Source organism: Geospiza fortis, unplaced genomic scaffold (genome assembly GCF_000277835.1).
Source record: "Geospiza fortis unplaced genomic scaffold, GeoFor_1.0 scaffold163, whole genome shotgun sequence".
Taxonomy (NCBI): Eukaryota; Metazoa; Chordata; class Aves; order Passeriformes; family Thraupidae; genus Geospiza; species Geospiza fortis.
In genome coordinates this window covers 1,042,548-1,054,760 of record NW_005054401.1, presented here as the reverse complement: position 1 = coordinate 1,054,760, position 12,213 = coordinate 1,042,548, and the positions used below count along the sequence as shown (strand labels likewise).

General features: G+C 35.8%; 1 protein-coding gene across 1 annotated transcript in view; it reads left to right on the top strand.

The window, feature by feature from the left end:
* Positions 1-6: 6 nt before the first annotated feature.
* The window catches only part of CPLANE1 (ciliogenesis and planar polarity effector 1), a 61,124-nt gene continuing 48,917 nt past the window's right edge, over positions 7-12,213 (top strand). The window contains exons 1-12 of the mRNA XM_031061143.1: positions 7-200; positions 324-475; positions 1,268-1,403; positions 1,589-1,708; positions 2,518-2,744; positions 3,089-3,195; positions 4,886-5,042; positions 5,803-5,906; positions 6,045-6,227; positions 7,606-7,855; positions 8,856-9,008; positions 10,258-11,015. Coding sequence (XP_030917003.1) covers positions 395-475; positions 1,268-1,403; positions 1,589-1,708; positions 2,518-2,744; positions 3,089-3,195; positions 4,886-5,042; positions 5,803-5,906; positions 6,045-6,227; positions 7,606-7,855; positions 8,856-9,008; positions 10,258-11,015 — 2,276 coding nt within the window. The 5' untranslated portion in view covers positions 7-200; positions 324-394. The remainder of the gene's footprint in view (positions 201-323; positions 476-1,267; positions 1,404-1,588; positions 1,709-2,517; positions 2,745-3,088; positions 3,196-4,885; positions 5,043-5,802; positions 5,907-6,044; positions 6,228-7,605; positions 7,856-8,855; positions 9,009-10,257; positions 11,016-12,213) is intronic.

The window sequence follows — 12,213 nt, the reverse complement described above, 5'->3', positions numbered from 1 at the left end:
GGCCGGCGCCCCTGCCCTCCGGTTCCCGATCTCCCGCCGGAAGAGGCTGCAGGACGTTTTCCACGTGTTGTTCATTTGTGGAGTTCTTAACGATGTACTTGCTGTTTCTCTCTCTCAACTCCTTCTGAGCGAGCGTGACCCGCTCCGCTGAGCAGCACATCGCCCGTGAGCTGCCCGATGAAGATAGTTTGGAAGTACAGGTTAGCATCAGTTCTATTTGTGTTTAGCAGGAAGCTGCTAGAGATGGTCAAGATTGTCCGTGTGAGTTCCTCTCCTCTGCACGTACCCACAGATAACAAGACTTTTTTTTTTTCTTTCTTCAGTTACTCTAGAAATGTGTGGAAAAGCCACTATTTGCTTTTCTGTATAATGGTTACCTAGAGGCTTAGTTAGAATGGAGATTAAGCTAGATGTGCTCGTCTCTACGTGTATCAAGCAAAGAAAACCATGGCCCCGAATATCATGGGTTGGACAGGTAAATGTAATAAACTCTTTGAGTTTTAATTGTATAATACTTTGCACTTCCGTTTGCTTTAGGAGGGTTTAAAAACAACCTCAGGAGGTATTTTGAGTAACCTTAAGAGTTATAAAATAAATTACTTTTATCTTATTGATCTGAGTCTGGAGATTTAAAATTTCTCAGGGAAACTTTGCAGAGCCTTTTTTTTTCCCTACCTCAAAGACTCAGAAGAGCTTAGATGAGATTGTTGTTTTGATGGTTATAGTTTTTCGTAACGTTTTTTACAATACATTGTGGGAAATGTGAATGATTCTTTTTCCTCATTTCATCCTGCATCTCTTGAAAGACACACTTTCTTAGACTTCTTTCATAAAATCAAACTAAATCTTTTCATTCTATGATTTGAATTTAAGTAGGTAGCAATTTAATGCTGATTTGTTTTCTGTTGAAGTCACTGACAATTACCTCGCTAAATTAAACACTGCAAGACAAGATAGCTAATGTCCAATTTTTGCAATTTTAGCAGGTAGTTTAGCAGAGGTACTTTGAATAACTTCTTAATAATGACTGTAAGATCAGTTTGGTGTTTTGAAACTTGTAAATCAAATTCATCATCACTGTAGGTCCATGCTGGATATAATATACTGTAAAGCAAATATGCCAAAGAATGAAATTAGTATGGCAATTGCTGCCTTATTGTACTTTTAAAAATTATTTTTCCCTAATATTTTTTCTCTGCATTATTATGTATGCCTGTGTAGAAAACAGAATTTTGAAAAATTAAATGCTTTTTAATTCTTTCAATAGGAAAAAGAGGCTGTTTTTCTTCTAGACGGTAAACATATAAATGAAATTAACTTGTCGTCAGGGAAGACAAAGAAGAAAATCCCTTCGCTGCAGTCATTGTTGAAAAATGTGGTTGTCTTAGCAACATCAGGAAATGGTTAAGTATAATATCTTATGTGCAATAAGCTCAGGTTATTTTATTTATAGTTGTAGCAGTGTGAAAAGGCAGATATCTAAAGGATCTGCCAGTTCATTTAAAACGGTGGCTAAGATGGAAGAGAAGTAATTTTAAGTAACTTCACAGTAATATCCTTCAAAACTTCTCTCCCCCAACGAACACAGCTGCTTGGTTGGCAGGAATACTTACAACAGGAGAGCTCTTTCTTTGGAATAAAGATAAAGACTGCTTGAAAATTGTACCAGCAATCGAAGAGTCCAAAAAAGTAGTAGCAGGAGCACAAGGTAGGTTTTTTTCAATTAACCCTGTGAAAAAATGGAATAAAGGGAAAGTTATTTTCTTTTCTTTAAAAGCTGTTACATGAGTAAAACTGTATTCTTACATTTTTTTGCATTTGTATAATTTGTTTGCTAGCTAAACTTTGCAAATGTCATTTGAGTGATACAGGTTTTTCATTTAGTAATCCCTTGTAAATAGTTCATTTTCAGATACTGTAAGTGTATTTTTTAATGGTTAATTTTTACTGTAAAATGTTCCCAACTAGGTTATCAATTAAGGCAGATGTACATTTGATGTAAACAACATATGGATCATTTGAAGCTGATTCTCTGGGTGGGCTTTTATGGCAAATGCTAGCTGAAAAGAGTAAAATACAGACACGTATTTGCAAACTTAAGTATCAAATATTTTCTTGTATTGGATAGCATTACTGATAGCAGCTTCTAAAGTTAATTGTTGCACAAGAAATTCTGTCATTTCAGGGAAGATCAGTAGTATGCCTAAGAGCTAAAATTAATCCATAGTAGAGGACTTAGGCTGTCTCAGGAAAAATCTCTAATGGTGGTTGGGTGTTGTGGGAAAGATAATTTATAGGATGCATAGAGATGAACATCCATCTGACTTTACTGCTGCCCAAGGTGTGCTATCAGTTGTGAAGCTGGAAATTACAGACGCTTAACATGACAGCTTGGATTTCTAGTTATAGATGAGAAGAGAAATTTACTTTCTCTATTGTTTTTAATTCTGTGTTTAACAAAGGAATAGAAACTATCCTGGCACGTTGTTGTGTTTTGTTTTTTTTTTTTTTCTCCAGAGTGTTTAATGAGATTGTACTTGTATGTATCTGGAGATGGCAGAAAGGTACTGTTAACTACTCCTACAGCATGTACCTTTTTGTGGGAGAGTATAGAACATGAAAATACAGCCTTTGGTAAAAACTCTCCTGGGCGTTGGACACAAGTTTTAACTGATGAATCAGTCATATTGCCTTCTACTGAAGAAAAAGAAATTGGAGTGGATGCTGCGTTCATACAAAATGAGGTAAAAAATAAACCCCAAGGCAATAATTTTATTTCTTAATTAAGTTAGAGCCACAAAAGCTACAGTGAATTTTGAAAGCAATGTCTGCCTCTCTGGCATTTCGCATAGGCTTAATATTTCAGTTCATGTTATATTTGATGTCAACGTAAGAACAGCCATACTGGATCAGATCAGAGTTTCTGGCCCACTTACATTCTTGCCAACCTTTACATTTCTGAATGACAACATTGCGTTATTTAATCGGATTTGTAATAGCTATTGATCTAAATATTGGATAATTAAAGTGAAATTCGTGTGTGACAAGCCTTTTGGAGTTGTTTTGATCGTGTTCTCTTTTTTTACAGGTACTAGGTGATTGCTGTTTGTGTTCTTTTGTATTTTACTCTGGTGAGTGTTTGGTGCTCACATTTTTGATTCTTCGATGGCACGAAAATACCTTTAAAAATGTTAGGTAAGTTTGAAGATATCTGAAGTTACAGCAGCATCAGGAATATTTACTTATTTGTTTAGAGCTGGGATTCAAAAATGCAACTGAACACATTTACATGGATGTTCCATTAACCTATGGTTATAAGCACCTATTTATGTTTACATATGGATGTTTATAGTATGCCCTGTGTAATTTTAAAGCCATTCTCCCTTGTCCTGTACATGTCCCTTGTAAAATGTGTTTAATACAACAGCATTTATTTACATATTCCATTCTTCATTATTATCTTACACCTAGATAACACTGGAAATGTTTATCATTCTGTGTGGGTAGCTATGTATACCTATTGACACATGTGTTTTAGTTTCATTGGTTTTTGCATGATGATGATAGAATGTGCTTTTCTTGTTTCTTCTTATATTGCTTATATATCTTTTTATTTTCTTATATTTCTTGTACTGTGCAGCCATGAATGCCTTGACTACCTCTTCCTCTTCATTATGTGGATTTGCATATTTTATTGGTTTTCTGTTGCTGTTTTCATTTCTTTTGCTTGATGCGAAAGTGTGTGTATGCATTTCTTTACCTGGATTGGGGCCAAGTATTGGAATAGTTGTACTGATACCACCACTTAAAAATGCTGTTGAGTAATAATCTGGAGCGCATGTATAGTCCATTCCTCTTCCTGGGTGACACATATGTCTATGAGTTTAAATGGATATGCCCTCTGCAGGTGTTATTTTAATAACTTCCCAAAATTTTGCCCTGCACATGATATGGTACAATTGCTTTTGTTATATGAAGTCCTTTTGATAATTAGTAATGATGTCCTACTTGACCTAATCTTCAGTTTATCAGTGGCATGATAATTCCTTTCTGATGCTATATAAAAAATGCAACAGAGCATAATGTACCAGTGCAGAAATGCATATGTATGTGTGTATGTAGCTAGCTATCCGCACCATAGTAATTGCAGCCTGAAATTGTAGCTACATTTCTCAGACATGTTGCTCGTATTTTCTTGTCAACTAACGCTTAGTTTCATTGCTTGCAGTTATTTTATTGAATTCATTTTTGCATATTAATGCTTTTTTTCCCCATCAGTTAGATGGCATACTTCACGACAGATTTTGTCTTGTGTTTTCTGTCATGTTTTGAATCTTTATAGGATCACAGAATGGTTTGGATTGAAAGGGACCTGTAAAGGTCACATAGTCCAACCTCTCTGCCATGGGTAGGAACCCCTTCCACTAGATCAGGTTACTGGAAGCATAATCCAACATATCATTGAACACTTCCAGTTATGGGTCATCCACAAATTTTTTGTTCAGAGCCACATGCTGTTGATTTTCAAATTCTGAATATCCTGTGGTGGATGGTGTTACAAGGTCTGGGGAAGCTGCTTCTGGCTAGAATGCAAGTGCTTCAATTATGTCATTGATCTGTATATATTTGCATGTTCTAGACTTATAAATCTCATAAAAATCCTATCCCATAAAAATAACTCTTAGTACTCAGACATAATTTTTGAACTTTGTAAGTACAAAATATGTTTTCATTTGTAAGGCATTTGAAGAAAAACAGGTGGGTTTTTTTTACTAGCTCATGCTTTACATGGTTTTGTCTTGCATGGTTTTTTACTGTATAGGAATAATCCCATTCTCAAAATGAGGTAACCACTTGGTTTTGTTATCTTTTTGTTATTATTCAGTTCTTTGCCATACCAGATCCAGTGGGTACAACAGACTTGTTCTCTTGTTAATTTGGTTCCTCAGTGTGTGTCTGTAAAGTCAAGAGGAGCTCTGCTATGTGCATTTGCAAGAGATGGGCTTCTGCTTGCAGTAGCTGTAAATCAAACTGATCCAAAGGTATATATGACAGTGCATCATTTAAGCTAAGAGTTCTATTTGAATGAAGTGGTAACAAGGATTTAAAAACACAGTTTCAGGATGATTTTAGCACTCATAAGGGGACATGAAATTAATTGTATTTACATTGATATCCCTAGCTAAAATCTTTCAGTAAAACTCAATTGTTTATGTATGGTGTTCAGTTCAAAGTTGGTATGAGATCCTGTCATTTCTAAGCTCTAATAAAAAAGAAATTAATTTCAATTGCTGCATCGTATCTGCAAAGATTCTTGGTGATTCTCAGTCAAGCCCTCAGCCTGACATGTTTTGGACTTTATGATGTTATGATGTTCCTATTAATAACTCAGAGGTCAAATTCTAATGTACTTTTTAATGCTAATGATGACAGATAAAATGAACCCATTTTTTTGATGTACCCAATTGGGATGATACAATCCTTCAAATCTCCAGTTGTTAATTATCAGAAAGACTAAAGAAAAGTGGTCTTATATTGAGTGTTTTAGAAAAAAGTTACATTAAAAAGAATATTGAATTACATATTAAGTATATAATAGTCCTTAATTATATTTCAAGTGTAGAACAACATGTAGAATTCAATAAATGTTCAGATAGTAATAAATAGTGAAAAACAATGTCATTTCCGTGTATAATGGTGTTACCAGTCCACCAAATGTAATGCATAAGTAGGAGTAGACTTTTTTTGCAATAGTGGCATTGTGATACAAACATTTATGATGTCTTTATTTTTTCTTTCTAGGCAACTCAGGTTTTGTTTCTGAACACCTTGAATTTTGTAACTGTTTTGGGTAGCCTGAAGGGTTGTAGTAGCAAGAGTAGCGTGACCCCGTCCAGGTTCATCAGGTCAGTTAATGACTCTGTTTCTGCTGCTGTTGTGGCTCTTTCAGTTTTGTGTTATGGTTTGTTTGTTTATTTTATATCCTAACTCTCTGATGTTGAAGTTTGACAGAGAAAAAATATTTTTTTACCTGCCCAATTTAGATCTTACTGGGTTGGCGATATGAGTTGGACTCCTGATAGCCTTTTTTTGGCTTGCATGTTAAAACGTGGATGTTTGGTTTTATTGACATGTATGGGGGAATTGCTGACCTTAATTGCTTCTGGATGCTCTGTGGAATTTGGACCAGCACAGTTTATTCCGTTTCATCCACTAATAACATACAGGTAAAAGGGTTTAAAAAGGTTTGTATGTTTCTGTATTCTGGTCTTACCTTACTTTCTATCATATTTATTTTAATTTTGCATAAATGTTATCTTTCAAATTCACTCTTTTGCTTTTCATGTGTCTTTCCAATATCTGTTTCTCATTCATAGTTCTCTTCTATTCCTTATAATGCATTTGTCGTGATGAAATTTGACATTGTGACAATGTAAGTATACATAAAGTGATTTGTTTTCCTAAAATTGTTTGAATTTATTAGTAATTAAAATTAGCATGTTTTTATGTTATAAGAAGAAATTAAACTTGCCGAAGTACTAAAAGTGCAAGTTTATTTTAATCCAGTGCTATTTCTCTGCTTATTCCTTAATTTTACATATAGAATCTGATGTGAGATATTGTAAATAACATATTTGCATGGACAGAAAGTAATTGATTTTTAAAATACTGTTTTGGGATTCTCTGGATCTAAGTTCTGGGATTACGCTGCTGGGTGCATGAGAGAGTAGAAGGATTTTTGATCACACACCTTAGCACAAACTGAAAGTAACAGAGTCTAAATAGAGAAAACAAAATAGTCTAAACTTTATTTTTTTAAATCTTATTATTAAATCTTATAAAACTTTGCATGCCTTAAACCAAATAGTGTGTAAATATAAAAGCTTGTGAAGACATTCAAAGCAGTATATTACCTTCTTACGCTATCTGGTTGAAAAATCAGATACTAAAATATATTAAAATACATTAATTATGATGATATATTGAATATATGCAGCCACTTCTTTTTTAAATAAACCCAAACAATGTGTTATGTGGTTAATATTGGAATACATGTATTACACAGTTTTCTGGAACTCAGTAAGGAGGGATTTCTGTATAAGAAAAACCATTCTGAAAGAGAAGACGTGTGTGTTTATAAAATTTTCCTATTGAATATCTGAACTGATGCTGAAATTATAGGATTCAGATTTTCAAGGGGTTCTTTTCTTTCATATATTACTTTTTTAGCCTAGCCCTTCAAATTTCATCTTCAAGCATTTGTCATACCAAATACAAGCTAGACAAGAAAATGTGATATAGAAATTTAGACTCTAATTATGAAAAAATAGTTATTACTAATGAAATAATAAGTGGATACTGAAAGCTGGTTTTAATTTATTTAAATTCAAAGAAGCTGTGGTTGTAGTAAAATACTAGCATCTTGCAAGCATAAATAGTTTTATCCAGAGTGCTCATCCTGCAAAAGGGTAGACACTTCCCTAGGATTCTGAAGGCATTTATTTGGTTAGTAGACTGCATGGTATGACATGTTCTGAAATTATTCTGTTCATGATTATTACATATGATAGTTGCTTCTTAATTTTTGATGTATTTCTATTTTAGACAGCACCACTCTTGTTGTCAAGATTCTAGCCAGTCTCTTGGTTCTTCAGATTCTGAACGTGACATCCTGAGACAGAGATTCTCTGTTGCTTCACACCCAAGACTACCCTACCTCATTGTCTCTGATGGATACATGATAACACTGCTAAGATTTCCTAACAACTTTACACCATCAGGATTTATGAGATCCCTTTTGCTTGATTCGACCCAACAGCTTGAAAACATCCGTCAGAATTTGCTGAACTTCAGGGTAGGGTTTTGAACTATTTTGTAGGTTTTTAAGTGAAAAATTTCAGGTGCGTGAAAAAGTGTAAATTGAAGACCAAGTACCTTTGAATTATAAAGTTGTTTAAGTAACCACATTGATCTGCAAAGCAATGAATACAGATTTCCTGAAATTTTATTCCTTTGATGTCTGGGTGATATTTCAGGAAAATGTAGAGTGGGACAGTCTGAGCTGTCACTCTATTATTTTTCTGGAACTGTAAAAGAAACAGGGATTTCTATATCTGTAGAGTTGATTTGGGATGTTGACAGGTGTTATGCTGCTCTCATCAATTTTCAGAGTGATGCAGAAAGAGTTTGGAAATCCTCTATAACTTAGTTTCTGTGGTAGTGCATACATTTGTCCACTAGGTCTTCAGTCAAGGGTGGCAATTAAAGCTTAGTTAAAGCATTTCTGTTTCATTGTCTGTCACTTGTGAATTGAGCTAAGTCTGGGAGAAGGGAAGCCAGGTCCCTTCCTTCCCTTGAGGGAAGAGGTCCTGCAACTTTCTGACCATATAAGATATAACAGATATTTAGTTCAGAATTTCTGGTTTTGCTGATAAAATGCAGCTTTTATTCTAATTCAGTTTCTATTCTGATTTTTGGAGAAGTGAGCTATCATGGTGTTTCTGCATAAGCTAGAATAGTCAGCAAGGATTTGAGGATTTAAAGAGATATATTACTAGTAAAAATGCAGAAAAACCCTACATACAGGTAAATTTCTAGGGCTTTCTTATGCATCAAGAAAGCAGATTCTCACAGTACTAAAGCTCTCTGTGTGAGAGAATTCTGCTTCCCTAAAGCATGGTCAAATGGTAGTTTGTTTCTGTGTAACAGATGCTTGCTGACCCGCTCTCCCTGTCCATCTGAGACTTTTGAACTGAAGCTTATTACAACAGTAACCAATTGCCTTGACTTGTTTAGAAACTGTCTGTCTTGCAAGAAACTGATAATATGTTTTCTGTTATTGTTATTTCTTTTAGTGTAAAAGGAGATCTCGGTACTTACGATCACTGTTGTCTTTAAAAGCCAGTCTTTTAAATCAAGTTCAAAATCAAAGTTCTATCTTTTCCACCATTCCAAGATTTCTGGAGAAGGACACAACAGAAATGAATGAGAAAACCATGGATTTACTGGTACTTAATAGCATTTTTCCACTTACTGTGAAATTATGTATGTTTAAGGTATTCTAAATGGAAATAACTGTGGGGGTTTAAAAAAATAGGTTTATTTATCCTAACTAGTGTTTTTAAAATCATTCAATATTCTAATTTTCTTTATAGACATGAGGAATATGCTTATTTTCTCAAACTGGTACTTGATGTTTATTTTTAAACAAGTTATTTCTTTCAGCATGTGTTGACTTTTTGAATATCTGACAATATACATATATATCAGTTTGTGATGTATCAATATATAGAATGGTTTGTGTTGGAAGAGAACTTAAGGATTATCCAGTTCCAGCCCCCTGACAGAGTCAAGAACACCTTTCATTAGACCAGACTGCTCAAAACCCCATCCAACCTTGTCTTGGACATTTCATGCATAGGGCAGCCACTGTTTCTCTGGGCAACCCATTCCAGAGTCTCAGCACTTTCACAGTAAAGAATTTCTGCCTAATATGTAAGCCTGCCCTCTCTCAGTTTAAAACCAATGTCCCTTGTCCTATTACTATGTGTCTGTGTCAAAAGTCTCCTGCTCTCTTGTAGCCTCCTTTATGTAATGAAAGGTGCTATAAGGTCTCCCTGGAAACCTAATACTTTAGCTTCAATTTATAATGAAATGTAACATTAGCTATTAGATGTACTGTGGCTGTAGGCTATTTAATAACAGTCTTATTCTTAATAAATACAATTATTCTTATCTTTATCCTGAGTTTTAGAGGATTCTTTAATCAGTTCCAAAATATCTGTTGTCTATTGGAAGAGTTGCCCTGTGATCATAGTTACTGAACAGCCTTCCCCAACTTCATTTCATGCTTTTGAGTTTTGGTTTGTTCTTTGAAGCTTTTGAGCTTTTCTTGAATGACTTTTATATCTTACAGGAATCTGGCAAAATCTCTGTCTTGTACTCTAGCTTTAATGAAGCATGGAGTTTCACTTTCTGATATAAAATCTGCTGCTGTATTGGCAGTGTAATTTTGTTGTTAGGTAATTTAATTTGTCTGCCCAGCTGTTTTGCAAATAACACTTAATTTGAGATTGAGATGAAACTGCAGTTTATTAAATGTACTAGCATTTAAGCAAGGTAATTAAGCATAAAAACTTCATTTATGAGACTGACTAAATGGTGATTCTTTGCAATCTATATGTGCGCTCTCTCTCTCTCTGTCTCTCTCTCAGTAAACTTGAATTAAGCTGTTGATTTTTCACTTGTCTGATTTAGGACCTTGAAGAAGAATTAGACAATGAAAAGCAGTTTTACAGTACCGCTTCCAGCTTCTATAACCAAAGAATCTATTCATCTGTTGGTAAAGCTGATGAAGGCTGCTTAGAATTTGCATCAATGTTTGATACCATCCATGCAGAAGATTATATTGAAGAGAAAGATAAATCATCATTGGAACTATATTCCATTCAGAAAAACCTCCTTGGTGCATGGCAGATAGGGATTTCAAAAAATATGGAAGAGAAGGATGCATTACTGAATTATACAGTGAACTGCATTATCCATTTTTTCAGCATTGTTCAGTTTGTGAAATGTACTTTGCTAAACCAGGATGCATCTTTATACAAGTCTGTGAAGAATACTCAATGGATGCATTTTGTCCTGAAATATTTTCAGCAGTGTTTGACTGTCTTGTACTGGCATTCAAGAGCCAGTGTGATTGGGCATGTGGCAAAGCTGACATTAGAAACTTTAAAACTGATGTTTGTACAGCAACAAGATCAGTTGTTCTCAAAAAACCTTCTGGCATGCTTCTGTCTTTTGAAAATGGTTTCTCACATCCTAAGCAGAGTATGTGTACTGCAGTTTGAGAATTTTTTTGCCTCTCCTGACAGTAATACTCTTGTGGAACTTGACTCTCTCACAGTGCCTGTTTTCTTAGTTCTTGATGACAATACTACTCAGCAGTTTAGCTCACTGGAATCTCTGCTTAGGGAATGTCCTCAAGTAAGCCATGATGCAAAAACAGAAAAAAGGTATGAATAAGCTTTGCATGGGGAAAAAAAATGTACAGCAAAACCAGGTGATCAGGCCCAGCCATCACAGGTTTATGAAAGGCAGATCCTGTGTGACCAGCCTGGTCTTCTGTGACAGGTGACCTACTTGATGGATGGGGGAAGGGCTGTGGATATTGTGGATATTGTCTACCTGGACTTTAGTAAAACCTTTTACATAGGTTCTCACAACTTTCTCCTGGAGAAATTGGCTGCTCATGGCTTGGATAAAAGCACTCTTTGCTGGGTTAAAATGAATTAATGGCTGATGGCTGGGCCTAGGAAATGGCAGTGAATGGAGTTACATCCAGCTGCAGCCAGTTGCTGTGGTGTTCCCAAAGACTCGGTATTGGGGCTAGCCCTGATTAATATCTTTATCAATAATCAGAGTGAGGGGATCAAGAGCACCTTCAGTCAGTTCACAAATAACACTCAATTAGGTGGGAGTGTTGATCTGCTGGAGGGCAGAAAGGCTCTGCAGGAGGATCTGGACTGGCTGCATTGATAGTCTGAAGCCAATGGTGTGAGGTTCAACAAGGCCAAGTACCAGGTCCTGCCCTTGTGTGACAACAACCTTGTGCAGCATCACAGGCTGGGGTAGAGTAGCTGGAAAGCTGCCCAGCAGAAAAGGACCTGGGAATGTATGTTGACAGCAGCTCACATGAGTCAGTGTATGCTCAGATGGCCAAAAAAGGCCAATGAAATCCTAGCAGCAGGACCAGAGAAGTGACAGTTGTTCTGTACCTGGCACTGGTGAGGCAGCACGCCAAGTCCAGCCCCAGGCCCTGCAGTATCTGAAAGGGTTGTCAAGCATTGGACCAGGCTGCCTGGGGAAGTGGGCTGAATCTCCATTCCTGTAGGTATTTAAAAGATGTGGTGTTTAGGGACATGGTTTAAAAGTGGGATTGGCAATGTTAATGGTGGGAGACAATGATCCTAAGGGTGTTTTCCAGCCTAAGTGGTTCTATATGATGGAATGAAAATTGTATGAGTTAAATTATAATTGCTGCCTTTTACTCCATGGAAAGGCATGATAAGCAAGCATACAGATTAAGGCTCAGACCTATATTTGAATATAGTTTGGTTATGGTGATAAACTATAACTATAGCTCCAAACCAGTTTGGAGATAACTGATGGGTTGACAGCTGACACCAGGCCTGGTAGTGCAGCATCAATCCA